Source organism: Staurois parvus, unplaced genomic scaffold (assembly GCF_062004578.1).
Source record: "Staurois parvus isolate SC_StPar_1 unplaced genomic scaffold, SC_StPar_1.0 ptg000410l, whole genome shotgun sequence".
NCBI classification, from domain to species: Eukaryota; Metazoa; Chordata; class Amphibia; order Anura; family Ranidae; genus Staurois; species Staurois parvus.
In genome coordinates this window covers 1,488,357-1,510,613 of record NW_028318206.1, presented here as the reverse complement: position 1 = coordinate 1,510,613, position 22,257 = coordinate 1,488,357, and the positions used below count along the sequence as shown (strand labels likewise).

General features: G+C 44.3%; 1 protein-coding gene across 1 annotated transcript in view; it reads right to left on the bottom strand.

Moving 5' to 3' along the window:
• CRY2 (cryptochrome circadian regulator 2) overlaps positions 1–22,257 on the bottom strand; it is a 79,502-nt gene that overhangs the window by 12,081 nt on the left and 45,164 nt on the right. The window contains exons 8-11 of the mRNA XM_089686765.1: positions 21,512–21,663; positions 16,035–16,237; positions 15,622–15,711; positions 2,498–2,652 (exon numbers count right to left, since the gene is read on the bottom strand). Coding sequence (XP_089542891.1) covers positions 2,525–2,652; positions 15,622–15,711; positions 16,035–16,237; positions 21,512–21,663 — 573 coding nt within the window. The 3' untranslated portion in view covers positions 2,498–2,524. The remainder of the gene's footprint in view (positions 1–2,497; positions 2,653–15,621; positions 15,712–16,034; positions 16,238–21,511; positions 21,664–22,257) is intronic.

Below are 22,257 nucleotides of genomic sequence, written 5' to 3'. Positions count from 1 at the left end.
AGGATTATAACTTTTTTTTTTTGATGGTTGAACTGGATGGACTTTTGTCTTTTTCAGCCAGACTAACTATGTAAATCAGTCAAAAAACTGGGCAAACCACAGAAATCTTGTATCCGCTCAGGTCCCCTAAGCCTCGGACACTTCTGGCACAGGTCAACCCCAATTTTCAGATAAATTGAATCAAGGCTGGTTCAGCAGGGACTAATCAAGATTTGATCCATCTATCAGCAGACTGGTTGGACCCAAATCGATCCATCGAATGACCTCAGTACAAGCAGCCTGTCAGATTTGTTTGCATGAGATCACTGATGGCAACCATAGCCACTAGCAGTGATCATTGTGTTCTGCTGGCAGGGAAGGCTCAATGCTAGCAGAACACAATAGTACTGCAGGAGGGGTTCACATTCAGGGTTGATGGGGGGAATTGAGCAATTTCCTTATCTTCCACCCGTGCTTAAAGTGATTCTAGAAAGTTTATTTTTTATTTATATTTTTAATGAAAAAAATAAAATGTGTCTATCCTTTCCTGCTGTGTGTAGTGGTTTTGCACACAGCAGCCCGGATTCTACTCTTCTTGGGTCCCCTGCAGGCTCTCCTGGCCCCTCCCTCCTGTCGGGTGCCCCCACAGCAAGCAGCATGCTATGGGGGTGCCCGCTGCTCCGTGCATCCCTTCACACATGGAGCCGCAGCTTGGCTCCGCCCCTCTTCTCATTGGCTCACTGGCTGTGATTGACAGCAGTGGGAGCCAATGGCTAATGAGAAGAGGGAGTCCCAGGATAGCCAAGATTCCAGTGCACATCGCTGGATCGAGAGGGGGCTTAGGTGAGTATTAGGGGGGGCTGCTGCACACAGGTTTTTTTACTTTCATGTATAGAATGCATGATGGTAAAAAACCTTGACCCTTTACAACCACTTTACGCTGGCCATAGATGGTTTGAATCTCAGCCAGTTCAGCAGGGACCGGTCTGAAATTCAAATCAGTATGGGCAAGGCTGATTGTACCCAAGCTGACTGACTAATCAACTTGTGGGTACAAGCAGTATGGCAGATTTTTATGTGACTATTGCCAGCGGCTATACCCATTAGCAACATTCACTGTTCTCCCGGTAGGGATGGCTCCCTGTCCCTCCCCCGCCAGAACACAATAACTGCGCAGGAGGGAATCCTCCAATAACACTGACTGTGTTGATGGGGGAATCAAGCGACCATCTATGACCAGCTTTACGTTAGCAATACTTATTAACCAAATCCCCAGCCCTAAAGCCGGCCTTAGATGATGCAATTTTTGCTCGGTTCCCCGCCATGGAGCTGTTGTGTTCTCCTGGTGGGGAGGGAGCCGTCCCTGTCAGGAGAACACAGTGATTATTGATAGCAACTACAGCCGCTGGCAATAATCGCATGAAAATCAAACACTTTGGTAACTGAAAAATCCGACAGGCAGGCTGGTTGTATTCAAGTCGTACAACAAATGATTTGGGTACAGTCAGTCTGCCCATAGATGGTTTGAATCTCAGCCTGTCCCTGCTTAACTGGCAAAGATTTGAGCCATCTATGGCTCGCTCGTAGCCATAATTCCATTAGTGATTTTCTTATCGCACAGATAAGAACACAGAAAATACTGGTATTTAAAAGAGAAGTATGGCCAAAGCTTTTTTTTTTTCTAGTCATACTGCTCTTCTGGATCACAGGAGTGCAATTACTCTAGCTCTTCTGTGAACCAGAATCAGCTGATAGCGGGCTAAGGCAGGCCATAGATGGTGCGAATTTCTTTCCTGCAACCTGTGTTGACAGGGGAATCCCTCCCACCGAGCCACTGTGTTCCCTCAGCAAGGGGGGTGTGGGAAGCCATCCCTGACGGGAGCAGACAGCGATTACTGCTAGCGGCTATAACAGCTGCTAGCGATAATCGTATGTAAAATCCGGCAGGCTGGTTGTGCTCAACTTGATCAAATCGATCAACTTTGGTACATTCAGCCTGCCCATTCATGGTACAAATCTCGGCTGGTCCCTGCCTAACTGGCCACGATTCGAACAGTCTATGGCCTGTTTAAAGCTCACTGACATCACAGAAACGCTCCAGACTCTGGACTATTGTCGGGATCCACCTGGATACCTGACTGGCACCTGGCACAGCCTCTGAGCACGCTGCTAAATACCTGAGCTGGCCACTGCACAGACCGATGCTCCTGTGAGTGCTGGAGGGACAGAGCGGAGACTGACAGTCAACAGCTCTCTGCTCACTGAAGACTGAGAACTGAGCGATCAGCAGTCATGTGATCGCTCAGTTCCCAGGCTTACAGCCAGCAGGGGACCAATGCTGGTACAGGGAGGGGAGTATGCATGTTTGTTTTTATACTATTTCCACACTTCTCCCTTAATAGAACAAATCAAACCCACACTGAAATACATCAGCAATATCATCTCTTTCTTTTCAGCACTGCCCTGTGTATGCCATTGGCTCTAGTATATGCCTGCAATATTTGTCTTGGTTTCTGACCTGTGTGATGATACCAGATTCAGACTATCAGAAGTCTTTAGCAGTTCGCTCCATCTCCTGAACACACTGCAGCCTGGCCTTCTTACATCGCTCCTCATCTGAGTATTCATGCTTGCGTTTTGGAGAGTCAGCAGCACACAGGGACAATTTGGGAGCTGCCAAGAGAATACATAGAAAAGAAGGAACATCATTAGATGACACACATTCAATATAAAAGCTACTTTGCACTATCCTAACCAGGGGCGGACTGACAACTCATGGGACCCCCGGGCAATAGGGGATAATGGGGCCCCTGTGTCCTTGCCCAAACTAAAAAAACCTATGAAAAAGGTACCAGGGTCATCTCATGGGGCCCCCTACTGACCCCGGGCCCTTTTTCCAAATGGTCAGTCCGCTCCTGATCCTAACAGTACTCTGTCCTCTTACTGACATAAAACAAAAAAACAGATTTCCATCTCAACGCTGTGTTACTTATTATGATGCTCTGGGCATGTGCAGGATCTCCGACGGATGAAGGATAGATCACTATAGTGCCAAACATCCAGCAAGTGCACAGCCAAGATGGCAATACAAAGAGCAAAAAAAGAGCTACAGCACTGAGGAGTCACGATTCATTTCACTTACTGGATGTAATCAGTCTTTTTTTTTTTTTTTTTTTACTGACTGGTTCTCTTTAAAATGGAGCCATTAATAAATATTAAAGCCCAAAAATTCACCCTTGCAGTGGTGCCCCCATCACTTCTGATATGATCAACAGGTTTTTTTTTTTTGCAGATATCAAATTATTATAACAAAACACTTTCAATGGCATATTTAAAGTATAATTAAGTAAACCTTTTTTTTTTAATTTTGGATAGAGTGGAGGGGAATTAGAACCCTGTCATGTTTTTATTGCCGTCTGTGCCATCCCCCCCCCCACTAGGGAGATTCATCCTCTCTGTTTATCCAGGTGACTACCATCACTGAAAGTGAGACGAACAGAAAATCTAAAATTTTGGGTAGTCATCAGATCAGGAATAAAGGGGGATTATTCCGCTGGGGATGCTAGCTTTGGTGACCCCGAGGACAACCAGACATTCCCTCATCGTGAAGTGATTTCCTCTCACTTCCTGTTTTGGCTATAGGGCAGGAAGTGAAAGGAAAATTTCCAAAATGGCAATAGATGGCAACAATAAAACTGAAAGGGATTATAACCCTCCCTTGCTCTATCCAAAATGGGGGGGGGGGGGGGGGGAAAGTTTTGCATAGATTTCTACTTTATTGTACCAAAATAGAGCAAATAGTTCATTGTTATAGGCTAAAATAAATATTGTAAAAATGAAAAAAAGAAAGGATTAAGGATCTTAACATTCTTTCCATTGATATTTCTGCATCTGGTCAGCTAATGTTATGGTGCAACCAAAATCACCATTAAAATAAATTGGCCAGGTACTAGTTTTAGTGGACACTGCAAAACGCAAGATACATGGGTTACAATCTGACAAATGTCAGTTCCCACTTGTCCAGGCACTCACCCTGCAGAGAACCATAGCTCTCCACTTAATCCAAACCCTCCCCCGAGCAGAAAAGCCCAGCCCAGTATTCTTGGTTTGTCCTAATTCACAGAAGACTAAGGAACCATGAATCTGCAAGCATATCCTTGAACATACAATACAGGTTTTTTTTATCAATGGTTTTCTGATTGGATCCAGAAGTACAGAGACACCTGGAATGAGCAAAACTGACCTCTTTCTTTTCCAAAAATTGTAGGAAAACATCCTGTGCTGTACTGCCACCTAGTGGATAGCGAACAGACTGCATCTAGGTGGTGTGTAGAGAAAACCCCCCCAAAAAAAACCCAAAACACTGTCTGGACTCCAAAAATTGTACGCCGTAAGAGCCCAACAAGTAACTCTCAGATCCCAGGTGCATCATAACAAAAGATGTGCAAAGACTGTTTTTCTTTAGAAAGCAGCTTAGGCCTAAGTAGGTGAAAGTGGCAGCTCAGGCTGGAGAACAGTGCGTCGCTCTGCAGCTCCTCCATTCACAAAATGTTTTGTAATCTTTTCCAAGAATATAAACAGGCAGCAGCAGGACACGCATCATTAGACATACCTTATTCGTACCCAGCTATTGCCCCAGTAAAGTGTTTTGCCAACAATTCAACTTTAACCCTTCTCTACTTTATAAAAAAAAATGCTCCATCAATGCTGGGTATGGAGGAAGTTCCAATGTACTCAGAGAGCTGTGGTACCCATGACTACCTGAATGCAATGGTGCTTCTGAACAGTAACTACATCTGATGAGCTATGATCACTGTTTGTCTAGTAATTTTTCACCCAGCTCAATTTTTTTTTTTTTTTTTTTTAAAACAACTTGTCAAGCCAGGTGGTGAGTGCTTGCAGGGCCACCCATTGCTTGAATTTCAGGTAATTCAGTTATCTATGCCCAGCTTTAATTTGTGAGCAAAGTCGCCAGTCCTGGATACACTAAATCCCTATATAGTGGGATCAGGATCTCCTTCCTGCAATGTCTATCCACCTTAGAATTGGGCCTATGTATTGAATATCCAAATCATGTGCCATCAAAAATCCTATTTTTTTTTTTATTTCCCTTGCACATGATTGGATATTCCAAGTGAACAAAGGTTCACGTTATTTACCAACGGGGCGGACTGACCATTTGGAAACTCGGGCACTGCCCGAGGGCCCAGGGTCAGTAGGGGGCCCCATGAGATGCCCTTGGTACCTTTTTCATAGGCTTTTTGAGTTTGGGCAAGGGCAAGGACTCAGGGGCCCCATGATCCCCTATTGACCGGGGGCCCCATGAGTTGTCAGTCGGCCCCTGTTTACCAACATTCACCTTCCTAGGTTAATAGCCTCCGACCCTTCAGTTATTCCACCCCAATATACAGTATATAGCAATACACATTACATACACACACATTTCACATAAATCTTTAAAATCTATACACACCCACATATAAAATGTATACAAAAGAAGTCTATATAGTATAAGACACACACACACACAGACACACTATATATCATATACAATGAACAAGCATGGTAAGTACCTTTTTTAAAGGAGAATTACAGCCAAAGCTCTTTCGGCTGTACTTTTCCTGTGGATCACAAGAGTGCAGTTCTTTCTGCACTCCTGTGACCTGTTTTCAGCCAACAGCCGGTCCAGGCTAGGGAAAGATCCCAACTTTAAAGTCAGGATCCACCCCAGAGTCTGGAGCAGTACCTGGCTCAGCCAATCAGTGAGCCACTGAGAACCTGAGCCAGCCGCTCCCTCCCTCTCCACAGCCCAGCGCTCCAGTGGGCAGAGCAGACAACAGTCAGTGGCGTCCCAAGCCAAGTGACACCTATCCCATGGGGTGACACCGGACCCGCTCCACGAAAAGGTAAGTCGTAAAGCAAGCCAACGATCCCTATAGGAAGGATCGGATCTGCGGATTGAGCATAATGGATTGGAGTTTGATCCATTATGCTCCCCAATCCGCAGATTCGATCCATCCTGCGGGGATTGTTGGTTTTCTTTACAACTTACCTTTTCGTGGAGCGGGATCGGTGTCACCCCGTATAGGTTGCATGCCGATCCATTCTGCAGGGATCGTTGGAGGGGGTGTCACCAAGTGTTATCGCACCGGGTGACACCAACCCTAGGGACGCCCCTGCTAACAGTCACCGCTCTCTGCTCAGAACGGCTGTGAGAACTCAGCGATCAGCGGTCATATGATCACTAAGTTCTCACACTATGAGCCCGTGGGGGACAGATAATGCATCGGACTGGTGCTGCATCCACCTAGGTAAGTATGTTTAAATAACTATTCCCATACTTCTCTTTTTAGAAACAAAAATGACTCAAAATATAAAAATTCAAGCATTTGATGTAACCCAAGCCATTCAGATGACATTTCTCTTCTATTCTCCCCAGGGCCTGTGATGGATCAATGACATGCAGTAACAGATCAGCTCTAATGATATCATGTGTTTGTATTATGTGTCTTGAATACGCAGTGAGCTGAACAGCCCTCTGTTCTATCAGATCTATTTTTAGGATCGGGACAGAGATCGAACAACTAGATAAAAATGTGCGTTGTGTACTGAAACCTCTGTGACCTTCCAAGAAACATACATAGTAATTATATTATGCCAACGTCTGAGAATGGATAGAATGAAGAGCACAATTCTATTCAATGATCTATATAATGAGCAAACAGAAAAATGTGTGATATGCAGCCAATTGAAACACCAAAATGCCTACAGAAAGCTGAAATCTGGTTGCTGTATGATACTGCTGTAGCAAAAGAACACAGCAGAAGGGCGCAGAATTCGTAAAATCAATAAGGTGTCACTTTAATTAAAAAGAGCACGCTTACAATTGAGATGCTTCACTCCAACCAGAGAGGCAACAGAAGGAAAGGGCTGTGCTAAGATGATGTACCAGTAAACCAGTAGCGGTGTTCTGCCAAATCCAGTGGAGCACCCATTGGCAACGTCTACAGCCGCAACTAGTACAACACACTGATGGGAGGCAGAGCAACGTCACAGGATGGGCGAGACGCTACGCGTTTTAGGGGCACCATTCCTTTTTTAAGCAAGTCCAAAAGGTGAAAATCTGGCTTTAAGCATGGTGGCCTGGAACTAGTGCAACTTTGGGATGGCACATCTGGTACCACACAGCGTGGCAGCTTTACCTTAGGTTGGGTGGGCCACTAGGTATTTTAGGGGCACCATTCCTTTTTTAAGCAAGTCCAAAAGGTGAAAATCTGGCTTTAAGCATGGTGGCCTGGAACTAGTGCAACTTTGGGATGGTACATCTGGTACCACACACCGTGGCAGCTTTACCTGTTCACTGGTTCTTCATCTTGGCACCAGTAAACCAGTAGCGGTGTTGTGCCAAATCCAGTGGAGGACCCATTGGCAACGTCTACAGCCACAACTAGTACAGCACACTGATGGGAGGCAGAGCAACATCACAGGATGGGCGAGACACTACGCGTTTTAGGGGCACCATTCCTTTTTTAAGCAAGTCCAAAAGGTGAAAATCTGGCTTTAAGCATGGTGGCCTGGAAATAGTGCAACTTTGGGATGGCATATCTGGTACCACACACCGTGGCAGCTTTACCTGTTCACTGGTTCTTCATCTTGGCACCAGTAGCAGTGTTGTGCCAAATCCAGTGATGGACTCATTGGCAGCGTCTACAGCCGCAACTAGTACAGCACACTGATGGGAGGCAGAGCAACATCACAGGATGGGCGAGACGCTACGCGTTTTAGGGGCACCATTCCTTTTTTAAGCAAGTCCAAAAGGTGAAAATCTGTTTTTAAGCATGGTGGCCTGGAACTAGTGCAACATTGGGATGGCACATCTGGCACCACACAGCGTGGCAGCTTTACCTTAGGCTGGGTGGGCCACTATGCATTTTAGGGGCACCATTCCTTTTTTAAGCAAGTCCAAAAGGTGAAAATCTGGTTTTAAGCATGGTGGCCTGGAACTAGTGCAACTTTGGGATGGGACATCTGGTACCACACACCGTGGCAGCTTTACCTGTTCACTGGTTCTTCATCTTGGCACGGCCCTTTCCTTCTGGTGCCTCTCTGGTTGGAATAGAGTATCTCACTTGACGTTTACCCTACACTGTGGGACCTCCACTCTCCCCCAGCGGCCAGCTCCACACAGGATGAACCCCTGCAGGACACAGTAACGGTCTACCGATGGGCTTGTTTTACTTCTCTATTATGTGAGGTTTTTATATTGTGGATCATTAAACTTCTTTGACATACTGCACTCAGAAGGCGCCTCTCTTTTTCCTTTTCACGTGTAAGTGTGCGTTTTTTAATAAAGTGATACCTTATTGATTGTACCAACTCCTGCACCCTGCTGCTGTGTTCTTTTGCATATACCACTGAGTGGATCCTACCCCAGGTCTTCAATCGGGAACTGCAGGATATCTCTGGATCCCTCCCCAATGCATCCCCTTTCCCTCTATATGGACTCAAAGGAATTAATATGATATTTGGAGTGCTAAGTAAGCGGTGTACAATTTCTATACATAGATTTCTGGTGGTTAGTAGCAACCTTTGCAGGTGCACATGGCTCCATCATGTGGTAGGCAACCGAAGCAGATTTTTCGCTCTTAACAGTTTCTTTAAATTACATTTTATGTAAAGCCAAAATTTTTATTACAATTTTGGATACAGAGGGACTGTGTCCCTCCACATACTCCAAGAAAAACCCAGCTTTCTTTTTCTGGTCTATTAAAAGGGACACAAGAATACAGATATAGTCATGACAAATAGGTAATTATTATCAAAAAAATGTTTTAAATTGTCATGCAACTGGGCAACTATGTGGCATATGAGGTTTAATGTTGATAAAATGTAAGGTGATGCACTTGGGGGCCAAGAATATGCATGCATCATACATACTGGGGGGGTACAACTGGGGGAATCAATGGTGGAGAACAGGGGGCACTGCCCGAGGTCAGTAGGGGGCCCCATGAGATGCCCCTGGTACCTTTTTCATAGGCTTTTTTGAGTTTGGGCAAGGACACAGGGGCCCCATGATCCCCTATTGCCCGGGGGCCCCATGAGTTGTCAGTCCGCCCCTGGTGGAGAAGGATCTGGGGGTTCTGGTAGATCACAAGCTTAATAATGGCATGCAATGCCAAGCTACAGTTTCTAAAGCAAGCAAAATCTTCTATTGTATTAAAAGAGATATAGACTCCAGAGAGAGAGATATCATATTACTCCGGTACAAATCATTAGTAAAACCTCATCTGGAATATGCAGTTCAGTTTTGGGCACCAATTCACAAAAAGAACATTGGGGAACTGGAGAAAGTACAGAGAAGAGCAACCAAACTGATAAGAGGCCTGGAGGAGCTCAGCTATGAGGAAAGATTAGAGGAACTGAATGTATTCTATTTTAAGAGGAGATTAAGGGGGGGATATGATCTCCATGTATAATACATAAGGGGGGATATGATCTCCATGTATAATACATAGGGGGGGATATGATCTCCATGTATAATACATAAGGGGGACATGATCTCCATGTATAATACATAAGGGGGGGATATGATCTCCATGTATAATACATAAGGGGGGGATATGATCTCCATGTATAATACATAAGGGGGGGATATGATCTCCATGTATAATACATAAGGGGGGATATGATCTCCATGTATAATACATAAGGGGGGATATGATCTCCATGTATAATACATAAGGGGGGATATGATCTCCATGTATAATACATAAGGGGGATATGATCTCCATGTATAATACATAAGGGGGGATATGATCTCCATGTATAATACATAAGGGAGATATGATCTCCATGTATAATACATAAGGGAGGGGATATGATCTCCATGTATAATACATAAGGGGGGATATGATCTCCATGTATAATACATAAGGGGGGATATGATCAACATGTATAATACATAAGGGGGGATATGATCTCCATGTATAATACATAAGGGGGGATATGATCAACATGTATAATACATAAGGGGGGATATGATCTCCATGTATAATACATAAGGGGGGATATGATCTCCATGTATAATACATAAGGGGGGATATAATCTCCATGTATAATACATAAGGGGGGATATAATCACCATGTATAATACATAAGGGGGGATATGATCTCCATGTATAATACATAAGGGGGGATATGATCACCATATATAATACATAAGGGGGGGATATGATCTCCATGTATAATACATAAGGGGGATATGATCTCCATGTATAATACATAAGGGGGGATATGATCTCCATGTATAATACATAAGGGGGGATATGATCTCCATGTATAATACATAAGGGGGGATATGATCTCCATGTATAATACATAAGGGGGGATATGATCACCATGTATAAATACATCAGTGGTCCATATAGTGAACTCAGTGTAGAGCTATTCACTCTGAGGTCATCACAGAGGACAAGGGGGCACTCTATGTCTGGAGGAAAAGAAATGTAATCTCCAAGCACAGAAAGGTTTCTTTACAGTGAGAGCTGTGAAAATGTGGAATAGACTCCCTCAAGAGTTGATTCTGGCCAGCTCAGTGGATTGCTTTAAAAAAAGTCCTGGATTCTTTCTTAGATACAAAGAATATAACTGGATACTAACATTTATAGGTAAAGTTGATCCAGGGAATATCCGATTGCCTCTCGGGGGATCAGGAAGGAATTTTTTTCCCTGCAGGAGCAAATTGGATCATGCTTTGCTGGTTTTTTTTTGCCTTCCTCTGGATCAACTGTGGGTTTTTTTTCAGCCAGACTAACTATGTAACTATGCAGGAGTACAGAAAACGAACCCCAACATGACTGAGTATGAACAACATACAATGCAGAATGTACTCACAGAATTAAATGTGGGTTTGATGACACTTTAAAAGGTAGGAAGGACTACCTCTCTAGTGGCTTTCCTGTTATGGTGGGTCACTGGTGGAACCAAAGGGGGAACACACCATTATTTAACAAATTCCCTCTCTAAAGTGGAACAGTTCCAGTGGACTCTCAGGTGGGATCTAGGTCCCTTCAGGCTGCTTCCAGTCCAAATAAAAGGAAAACCTCAAATAACGGGTGTAATGAAAAGGTATTTGCAACTGTAGCAGCTCTAAAAGACCAAAGTGTGGACACAGCAGGCTGTTCCTCCACATGCAGGGTAATCAACACTGCATTAACAACACTCAAAATGACTTCTTGCAAAGTGGGGTTGATGGCAGAACTGTGGCACATCATAAATAGTCTATATATAGACAGATAAAGACTGTTGGGAAATGGTCACAGGGACCAGTCACCTAGTGTATTCTAAGAGCTTGGAAAGATCAGAGACAGACTTTGAAGCAGGAAGGTGCTGGAGTGCACTTAGAGCCTTTAGGGTCATTAACTAAGAGGAATTGGGTGAGATAGGCCACAAAGTCCTCACTAGAGTCCCTTTTGACAAGGGAAGGCAACACTGCCTCACCTGACAAATCTAAGAGACTCCAATGATGTAGACCCTATATCTAAAAGGGGCACAAATTTCCAGATTGAAGGTGATGGTTCTCTTAAGAAATGACAGATGCCCCCAGAGCCACCAGGAGAGTATAAGATAGGGTTACCCATAGCAGTGGGACTTACCCCTCTGAGCAGACACATTGCATCCTCAAAATGTTAATTCGGCTAGGCTCACAGTGGAACTCACAGACCCAGGCAGCTGGTGCCGAGTATTGGATGGCTGGAGGTGACCAGGTCATTGTAGGAAGGCAGTGGGAATGGACCGGAGTTCCACATGGTGCAAGCAAAAGCAGCGGGATAGTGATTCTTCTACTCTGAATGACAAAAAAAGAGCATGGAACATGTGATGCATTCTATCCAGTGAATGAAGTCAGCACTTGGTTCCTAAGAGTTAACTCTTACTGCGGTGAAATTGGTGGTGGCGAGAAATTCGAGAGCCACCCAGCAGGGCAATAACAAGGTAGATCTCAGTGCTTCAGCCCGTATGGCCTTACTCAAAGTGAGTCATTAGAGACAGGGCTAAGATCTATAGCTAGCTATAGCTAGGCTTTGTACCTAGAAAGCGCTCTGTGGCTTACATTTTACCAATACACAAAGTTCTGGAAAGCACCGCAGTGTAAAACTCAGCCCCCAGGGGTCACATTTCAAGCTAACCTTGCACATCCAATGCAGAGGGCAGGGTATGGCACTCAAAATTCAGGCTGAAGAATGGCCGATCCGATACCAGCTATGTACAGACCAGCTCAAGCAGACATGCAGTGAGGAATCCATATTAAAGTCTAATAAATAATTCCAAGGAAAAAATAAAAGTGAAGAAAGGAAACACCTGTTAGACATTTCTCAGTAGAGCTGAAGAAAAGACGACATTCCTCCTCCTAGGACACTAGCAATGCTGGACAGAGGAAGGGTTATACCAGGGTTGGCCTACAAATTTTCTATTTAACAGTGTACAATACATGCCTCCTGTAGGCATCAGTATAACCCAACTGTATCTGAATGTCTGTGTCCCTCAATGGATGAGAAAGAAATAATTTGAAACGTTGATGTAACCTACGTCTTTCAGATGACATTTCTTTCCCAATCTCTCCAGTGGCCTGAGAACGATCAATTCCGTGCAGTAACAGACCTGGCTCTACAGTAATGATATTAAGTGTCTGTATTATGTGTCTTGAATGCGCAGTGAGCTGGTCAGCCTCCTGTTCTCTGTATCCAATCTATTTTTAGGGTCGGTACACAAGTCTAATTATTAGCGAAACATCAGCGTTGTGTACAAAGACCTTCGTGACCCAACAAGAAACATACTAATTATATTGCTGCCCACCTTTTGAGAAAGGATGGAATAAACTGCACAATTCCATTCAATGGCCTTTATGAGCAAACAGCAAAAACCTGTCACGTGCAGACAGACAATCTGAACATCAACATACCTAGAAAATGTTAAAAAAAAAAAAAAAAAAAAAAAAAAGGTAAAACCGGGTTGTGCTGGGATACTGCTGTAGCCATCTTTCACTAGTGGCAACAATGGCGATGCACATGGCTCTATCATCTGGTGGGCCCCCAAAGCTGGATTTTAACCATGCCTCTTAGCTGCTTCTTTAAATTTACAATTTGGATAGAGCGGACAGTGTTAAACCTCCTGTCAGGTTTTTACTGATGCCAGTGTCCCCATTGGAAGTATTTGTCCTAGTGACCATTGTTGGAAGGTGTTGGGAATTTTTAGTTTGACAGTCTGGTTGAGAGCACAAGCAAATGTGACAGTTAGCACTGCTGGCATGCTAGGAATGTAGCAGTTTTTAGAAAATGGTAAATCGATGGGGTTAGTTCCACTTTTATAAAAAATAGAAAGGGCCAGTGAAGAGCCGACTCTTCTTGGTAAATTTAGCGGCAACTGTTACATAAGGCTCAGTTTATAAGTCAACACAACTGGATAAGGATACTTCTTTTTCAACAAAGTGACAGTTATTTTCAAAGTCCAATGAGTATTGAAATTTATAGTTACATGCAGGGGCGGACTGACCATTTGGAAACTCGGGCAGTGCCTAAGGGCCCAGGGTCAGTAGGGGGCCCCATGAGATGCCCCTGGTACCTTTTTCATAGGCTTTTTTGAGTTTGGGCAAGGACACAGGGGCCCCATGATCCCCTATTGCCCAGGAGCCCCATGAGTTGTCAGTCCGCCCCTGGTCACATGGCCAAAAAATAAAAGTTACTTATTCTTGCATTAAGCTTTGTGACTCAAACCCATAATTTCCAAAAATTTCCCATGAGCAATACCCCCCAAGGCCAGCCCTGGATCATTGCGTATCATTGCTCTTTGCCCTATCATTTACACCGATCAGCCATAACATTAGGACCATGGAAAAGTAAAAGTGAATAACATTTATTATCTCATTACAAAGGCACCTGAAAGTGGGTAGGATGTATTGTATTGGGAAAGGGAATATGTTGTCCTGATGTTGATTTGTTGAAAGCAGAAAAAACAGGCAAGTGTAAGGATTTAAGAGACTCTGACAAGAACCAAAATTGTTAATGGCTAGATGACTGGGTCAGAGCATTTCCAAAGTGCAACATTTGTGGGATGTTCCCAGTCTGTATTGGACAGGACCAACCAAAATTTGTCCAAGAAGGGAAAACTGGCAACAGAGTGGGTCATGGATGGCCATTAATACACATGGGGAATGAGGGCTGGCCTGTGTAGTCTGATCTAATAGAAGAGCTATTGTAGTGCAAAGTGATGAAAACATTAAATGCTGGTTCCAATAGAAAACAATCAAATCACTTAGTGCATTGCAGTTTGTTGCGTATCAGGCATGTAGCCACAGACCGGTGGGTTTGCCTATGTTGACCTGTTTCCACAACCAAAAGCACCTACAAATGGGCATGCAACCATGAGAACTGGACCACGGAGAAATGGAAGAAGGTGGCCTAGTCTGAATTAAAGAATGATTTGAGGAACACATGTTTGAGGTGTTGACTTGGTCTCATAACTCCACAGATCTCCAAATTAAGCATTGGTGGGATATGCTTCATAGCCAATACTGGAATCCCCTACTCCTCCTACCACTCCATCCCCCACAGCTAATTACCTCTTGTACCACTATCACCTCCCTCCTAGATTGTAAGCTCCAAGGAGCAGGGCCCTCGAACCCCTCTTGTATTGAACTGTATTGTTACTGTATTGTCTCCCATTATATTGTAAAGCGCTGAGCAAACTGTCGGCGCTAAGTCCTGTATAATAATAATGCTAGAAAAATAATTCTGATCCATGGAGGTCCCACTTTACAACTTCAAGACTTAAAGGTTCTGCTACTGATAGATACCACTCTGCGCTAAATCCTCAGAGGTCTGCTGAAACCCGTGCAATGATGGGTTATGGTCGGTGGTCATAATGTTATGGCTGATCTTTGTAAGTATCTGAACCTGTCCTGCACAACAGCACTGGCAGAGCGAAGGGCAGCACTCTAAGCCAATCAAAGCTTAGGGACACAAAGATAGCTTTTTTGTGCTGCTCCTTTGCTGTGCATCAACAGGCTGGGGAAGAAAGGTAGAACTTCAGTGTCCATTTTTCCTATCCATCAGATGGGTGAGCAGGGGCGCACTGACAACCCATGGGGCCCCCGGGCAATAGGGGATCATATGCCCTTGTCCAAACTCAAAAAAGCCTATGAAAAAGGTACCAGGGGCATCTCATGGGGCCCCCTAGCCCTCGGGCAGTGCCCGAGTTTCCAAATGGTCAGTCCGCCCCTGTGGGTGAGTACCATTATCAGGGTTTAAGGTGGGTTGCAAGAATGGTAATAAACACAGAGCATACCTAAACCAAAAAGGAAAAAAAAAAAAAAAGGTCCTGAGATTTTGATTTTTTTCCTGGATTTCAGCTTTAAAAAGAAACCTCCTTTCATCAAAAGTAAATATAAAGGTTAACAATGAACATCTCTTATTTGCTCTCTTTTGGTCTGTCCCGTATACCACTGAAATTGATTTGTTGCATCTGTGCAATAAGTGTCAAAATACCTTTTGATCCTTCCATAAATCTCGTGACTGTCAATGTACTTCCAGTTTCTGTGAGCCATGTTAATAATCTCTCTGGGGAGCTAAACGTTTGGGGATGTCTCACCTGGATCGGAGGACCCCTGTTGAGAGGAAGCTGGATCTGCAATAGGACCACTGATATCTTCCACGCAGGATGGCACAGAGGCCAAAATACCTAGAAAAGCAAAATAGTTTTCAAAATAGATACTGGCTACTACAGTGGAAAGCAGGGAGGCATGGCACCATTCCCCAATTATTTGGCTGCATAAGCTGGCATACAGCACAGTGATTTCCCTGGACAGGACAGCATTCAGACTTACACAATACAATGTAGTCTGTGCAGCAGGAGGGGAACATGCACACAAACAAAATTAAAGTTTGACAGACTGCCAAAACCAATTAGTGCGTGTAACCTATGCTGAAAGACCAAACTTAAATTTTGAGTTGGAAGGATTTTAGGACACTCTCGGGAAAAGATGACAGACGCTGGATACTCACAGAGCCCTCGATAGCGAGACAGCTGCTGATAGGTCTGTTTCATGCGTTCTATGTTCAATCTGCTGGCTTCAGCATGGTTGACAATGGGTTTGGGATAATCGACACCCACAATGCACTTGGCTTCCTTCTGCACAGATTGCGGGGCGTTCCACGGCTCATATATGTAACGGGAAGGATAGCCTTTGAGCACTGGCAGGTACCGTCTATAAGCCAATGAGGTAAACTATTTAGAAAATGTACCCAAAACACAAATCAAAAGACCTGTTTATCATGATCTATTATCTTCTGTATTTATAAAATGCTGAGGTCATTCATACACTTAAACACAGCTATAGGCAACCTTGATACTCCAGCCATGTGGAATTACATGTTACATGCAACATTGCAAGACTGATAGCCAAAGGCATGATCCACAGGGGCAGTGGCATTATTATTATTATTATTATTATTATACAGGATTTATATAGTGCCAACAGTTTGCTCAGCGCTTTACAATATAACGGGAGACAATACAGTAACAGTACAGTTCAATACAACAGGGATTTGAGGGCCTGATCCTGGGAGCTTACAATCTAAGAGGGAGGGGCTAGAGGTACAAAAGGTAGTAACTGTGGGGGATGGACTGGTTGGAAGAGTAGAAGATTCCATTATTAGCTGAGGGCAGGATAGGCTTCCCTGAAGAGATAGGTTTTCAGAGATCACCTAAAAGTGAGCAGAGTAGGCGATAGTCTGATAAATTGGGGTAGAGCGTTCCAGAGGATGAGGGAAGCTCTGGAGAAGTCCTGGAGACGAGCATGGAAGGGGGAGACAAGGGAGCTAGAGAGTAGGAGGTCTTGCGAGGAGCGGAGAGTACGGTTTGGGTGATATTTAGAGACAAGATCAGTGATGTAATTTGGGGCAGAGATATAAATGGCTTTATACGTTATTGTTAGTGTTTTGAATTTTATCCGTTGGGCAATGGGAAGCCAGTGGAGGGATTGGCAGAGAGGGATGGAGGACACTGAGTGGAGGCCAGTGGAGGGATTGGCAGAGAGGGATGGAGGACACTGAGTGGAGGCCAGTGGAGGGATTGGCAGAGAGGGATGGTGGACACTGAGTGGAGGCCAGTGGAGGGATTGGCAGAGAGGGATGGAGGACACTGAGTGGAGGCCAGTGGAGGGATTGGCAGAGAGGGATGGCAAATACAGAACGGTTAGTAAGGTGGATGAGTCTGGCAGCAGCATTCATGATAGACTGAAGAGGGGATAGCCTGCGATGAGGATGGGATTTAAAGTTACACTGGACCTGGAGTGTCAAAATTGCCTACCTCTGGTCTAACAAAAGATACAAAAGCATTCACAAAGGTCCCTGCATCACAGGATATTACAATGTAAAGTCCCCTATCAGTCATCATAGCAGCACAATGTGAACAAACACTACGGCAAGTTTGCTCAGAAGCCAGTTAAAGCTAAACATCAGGCAGATAAAATACATGAATGCATGCAGCTATGTGATCATAAATACATCATTCATTTTATTTTAAATGCAAGCAGTACAAGAACCTTAATTTAAAGTCGTTGTAAAGGCTCACGTTCTTTTACCTTGCATGCATTCTATGAAGGTGAGCAGCATCCCCTCCAGCCGCCCCCCCAATACTCACCTAAGCCCCTTCTCGATCCAGCAATGCACACTAGAGACTCGGCTACCTCTGGACTTCCTCTCCTGATTGGCTGAGAAAGCAGCAGGAGCCATAAGCTTCCACTGCGGTCATACACAGCCAGTGAGCCAATGACAAGAGAGGGGGAGCGGGGCCAGGGTGTGGCTCCATGTGTCAATTCACACACGAAGCCAGGGCTTGGCCCCGCCCCCTCTCTCTGGGGAGTATGCATGCTCGGGTGCCCCCATAGCAAGTGGCTTGCTGTGGGGCAACCAGAGAGAAGGGATGAGCCAGGAGCGCCGTCAGGGGACCCAAAAAGAGGATCCTGGCTGCTCTTTGCAAAACCATTGCACACAGCAGGTAATTATAGACTTTTTTTTTTTTTTTTTTTTTTAATTTAAGCCTTTAGAATCACTTTAACGTGGTATTCGTCTCTTACAGTCTCCGTACAGCAGAGCTAGGACGGGGAAGAGGGAGATGCAGTACAAGGAGCCAGTACATTATGCTGCAGTGCTCAAAGTGCTAAGAAGTGACATGCTAAGAGGAGGTGAAAGCAAAGTGACAGAGAGATGAGCTCATCAGTCTGCCACTTCTCCTTTCATTGTTGAGTCATAGGCTCATGCAGAGAGAAAACCTGAAAGAAAAAAAAAACAAAAAAAAAAAGGGAATTTTAACTTCCCTAAAAATTCCGTATCTTGGAGTACAGTACAGGACACAGGCAAAATGTTCATAGAACCGGGGTCAGAGGCTTGCACTTTCAGGCGATTGGACACTGGCAAGCTTCTGAGGTCAGGCCCCCCGGACACCTCCCTTACAACCCTACCCCACTCCGCAGTATTGTAGCAAGCAATGCGGAGTAACCAAAGAATGGAAGAGTGTCCCATATCCTGTACTGCACTCTAAGCTATGGAATTTACAAATCAAAATTTCTCTTATCTTCATCATACAGTACAGGATACAAAGTATTCCTACACCCTGGGATGTCCCCGAGCAATGAATGAGAAGCACAGGCAACCGCTGGGCAAACAGAACAGTGCCAACATGTCCAATGATGGCAAACAGACCAATGTTCAGAGTGCCACTGCAAGCACCTTGTAGCTGCAGAAGATTGGACATCCACCTGGTAGAATGTTTGAAAAAGTACGAACAGAGGACCAGGTGCACAACTGGGCTGCAAAGGCCTGGTGGTGAAATGCCGAGGAAACTCTTATCAATCTGGTGGAATGGGCATGTCAAAGTGCAAGAGGAGATCTGTCCATGAGAGAGTGAATGCTTCAGAGATCAGATTTTTTAGCAGCAATCTTGCAATGGTGGACTTGGAAGCAGGGTGTCCCTTGCAAGGTCCTGAAGACAGGATAAATAGGGAACTTGTCCGTCTCACTGAAGCTGTAGCTTTGAGGTAGGACTTTATTGGCTTTAGCTACACCCAGACAATGAAGATTTCCTTTGGATGTTTTGGAGCAGGGATGGTAGGACTATGTCCTCCTTGAGGTGGAAGACTAATATCACTTTGGGAAGAAAGGATGGTCTTGGGTGTTAGACAACCTTGTCTTTGTAAAATATGAGGAATGGCTCCTTACAGAAGAGAGCTACTAATTCAGAGACTTGTCTGACAGACACAATGGCAACCAAAAAGGCTACTTTGCAGGAAAGGTCATATAAAGGAATATCTCTGATGGGTTAAGAGGAGAGCTTCTGCAAGTCAGAGAGAACCAAGCTAAGATCCCAGGGAATCACGGGGTGCAGCAGCGGAGGTTTTATGCAAGATACACCTTGAAGAAAAATCTCTACAAAAGAAGCCAGGAGGTCTTTGAAAGAGAATGGAAAAGGCCAAGACCTCTCCTTTTACAGTGCCTAACTTGGAATTAAAGGCTACAGAAAAAGTATGCCTAAAACCACTGCTTCCCTCCTCCTATTCTATATAGTGCTGGTAAAAGAAAAAAAAAAATCTTGAGTAAATACTTTTTTTTTCCATTCTGCTTCAGCGACATGATGCAGCAGCTCTGGCTCCCCTGTATCATGGAGCACTTGGCAAGGGGGCTTAATTCTGGGAACCGCAACATCACCCACCAGCTTCCATTGCTCATCTGTTATTGGCACTCACTTGTTTCTCCTGCAGCAGTTACTCCATGATACATGGGAGTCGGGAGTGATCAAAACGGTAGGCCTGAATCCACCATCTGGAATATCTGAGCCAGAGGGAGGCAAACTACCAGATATCCCCCACTTTTAGAAGTGAGTGTTCCCATTCAATGGGAAGAGGGCTTTAGCAAAGACTTGTGGGGCTTGTAGCCCAAGTCTTGAGATGAAAGGAAGGGTTTTGAAGTTAAAGCCTGGGTAAAGCAGTTAGGTTCTCTGAAGTTTGAAGCAGTTGAGACTCCTTAGAGGGTGGTTAGTGGACCTTCCGTTGTGGAAGTTAATCAATCCCTCCTATGACATCTTTGATGAGTTGATCAAGTGTCCCTCCAAACAGACCTCTTCCTTGAAAAGGCATACATATGAGGAACTTTTTACAAGCAGCTTCAGCTGTCCAGGCTTTTAGCCACAAGATTCTGTGCATTTGAATGGAGGTTAGCCATTCTGGAAATTTGTCTCAGAACATGTTTAGGGCATCGACACAAAAGAGCAAAGCAGGAAGCAACTGCCCTGTTAAAGTACAACACTGGAAAACAGGGTTATGTTGTTATTCATTGCCTTAGTTCAGTTAGCTGCAGTTTGACATATTGAAATTGCAGCAAGAGCTGGTTGTAGAATTGGACCTGCAAAAGTAAAGAGAGCCTTTAAAGAACATCTCAAACTTTCTAGCTGCAGAATGTTTGAAAGGAGGAAGATCTTCAATAGGTACAGTGTGACACGTCCTCCAATACTGTCTCAATGTCCTCATTACCTTCTGTATCCGCCTTGTCTAGGGCAGACAAATTGGGATCCAACTCAGGTACAGAAACAGAAGATGTGCATTTTCGAGCCCTGGGTAAAACTGGCTGTATTAAGGCAATTCTGCCTTTGTCAAATTGGCTGCTTTCTGCGTGCCTAAAATACAGCTGCAGAGACTGGAATTAGAGAAGGTTCCGGCTCCAGTCGTTGACCTCAGAGTGAATATTTGCCTGCGGTTTTGCAATGGCTCACTTTTGTACACTGTACTGAATACAGTTCAAATATTGCCCCAGTCTTTAACAGTATTGGTCAGAAGCATACAGGGCGACCCGCTCTTACTTGTCTATGATGCTAGAATGTAAATAAAAAATCCAGGCTTTGTCCTTCTCAGTGGACATATACACCGGAGAGGTCTTCAAGGACGGAGTTCCACAAGGATGGATCACAGCTCTAGACCTCTGTAACATCCTGCTGCTGACTACAGGCATTGTACCTTTGAAGCCTCGATGACGTCACTCCCATGCATGCGGGCGGGAGCTATGGCTGCAGCACACAGCTCTGAAGGAACGGCACGGGAATGCTGTTCCTTCAGACCGCATGTGTCGGTGATGTCACCAGCTGCTGCTCACTAGAATATTTCCTAAATGGTGCACATTTAAGAAACATTCATTTTACCTACAGGTGAGCTTTACTATGAGTTTACCCGTAGGTAAAAAGTATAAAAAATAAGTTTACTATCACTTTACTCAAAACTTATCCCAAATAGGAAACTTAAAAACGCATTTTATTTTCACAGATAGGAACCATCATGGTGGCACTGGTGTTGAAATGTCATGCAAAAAATTCTGTTGCCCATTTACCATGTGCCAAATAAAAGGCACAGAAAAACCTGTTCCAAATTGAAATAATCCACTTCCCTGGAAACATAAGTATAATAGTCCTTCCAAGTCCTTGTATCAGCACACACCTGACATAGTCCCCGCTGGGATCTGTCCGTCTTCCAAAGCCCACAGGACAGTAACAGTGGAAAAACTGCTGGAAGAATGCGCTGCATGAAAGCCACATCCAACTTCCTGCATTTACGCTGAAATCCGCATCCAGCAGCAGCTCATCAAACACCTGCAGGCAGAGACACAGACTGATGAACATAATTATAGAAAGAACTGGTTCAATTCTGTCAAAAAACTGCAAATCACAGGTATCCAAGGGGTCAAGAATCCAAAAGGATTTACAAAAAAACAAAAAACAAGTGCTTTTCATCTCTCTGTACCTTCCACCATTACAACTCATGAAGGAGATAAAAATGTATAACATATAATACTGTGTGGTTGGGTATACACAAGAATCTGAATATTTAAAAACAGGACTTGCTTATATAAAAAAAAAAACCTCAGGCTTAGTTCACACTAATGCGATTTCAGATGGGACTTAATAGAATGGAAAGCCTATAAAGGTCCCAAATTATTTTTTATCAATGTAGATCGTGTATATGAACCCCAAGTCGGGGAAGGGGGGGGAACAACAATTCTGTAGCCCTAACACAGTTGCAGTCCTAGTATGACAATGCAGCTCCTCCATAAATACAGTACAGAGAGAGAGAAAGCGTTGTCACCCTTGTGCAGACGTGAGATGCACCACTGCAATCAGAAAGTGAAGCACCGCTGGTCCACCTCCTCCCCCAGCCTGTACAATTTATTTATTTATTTTTTTTTG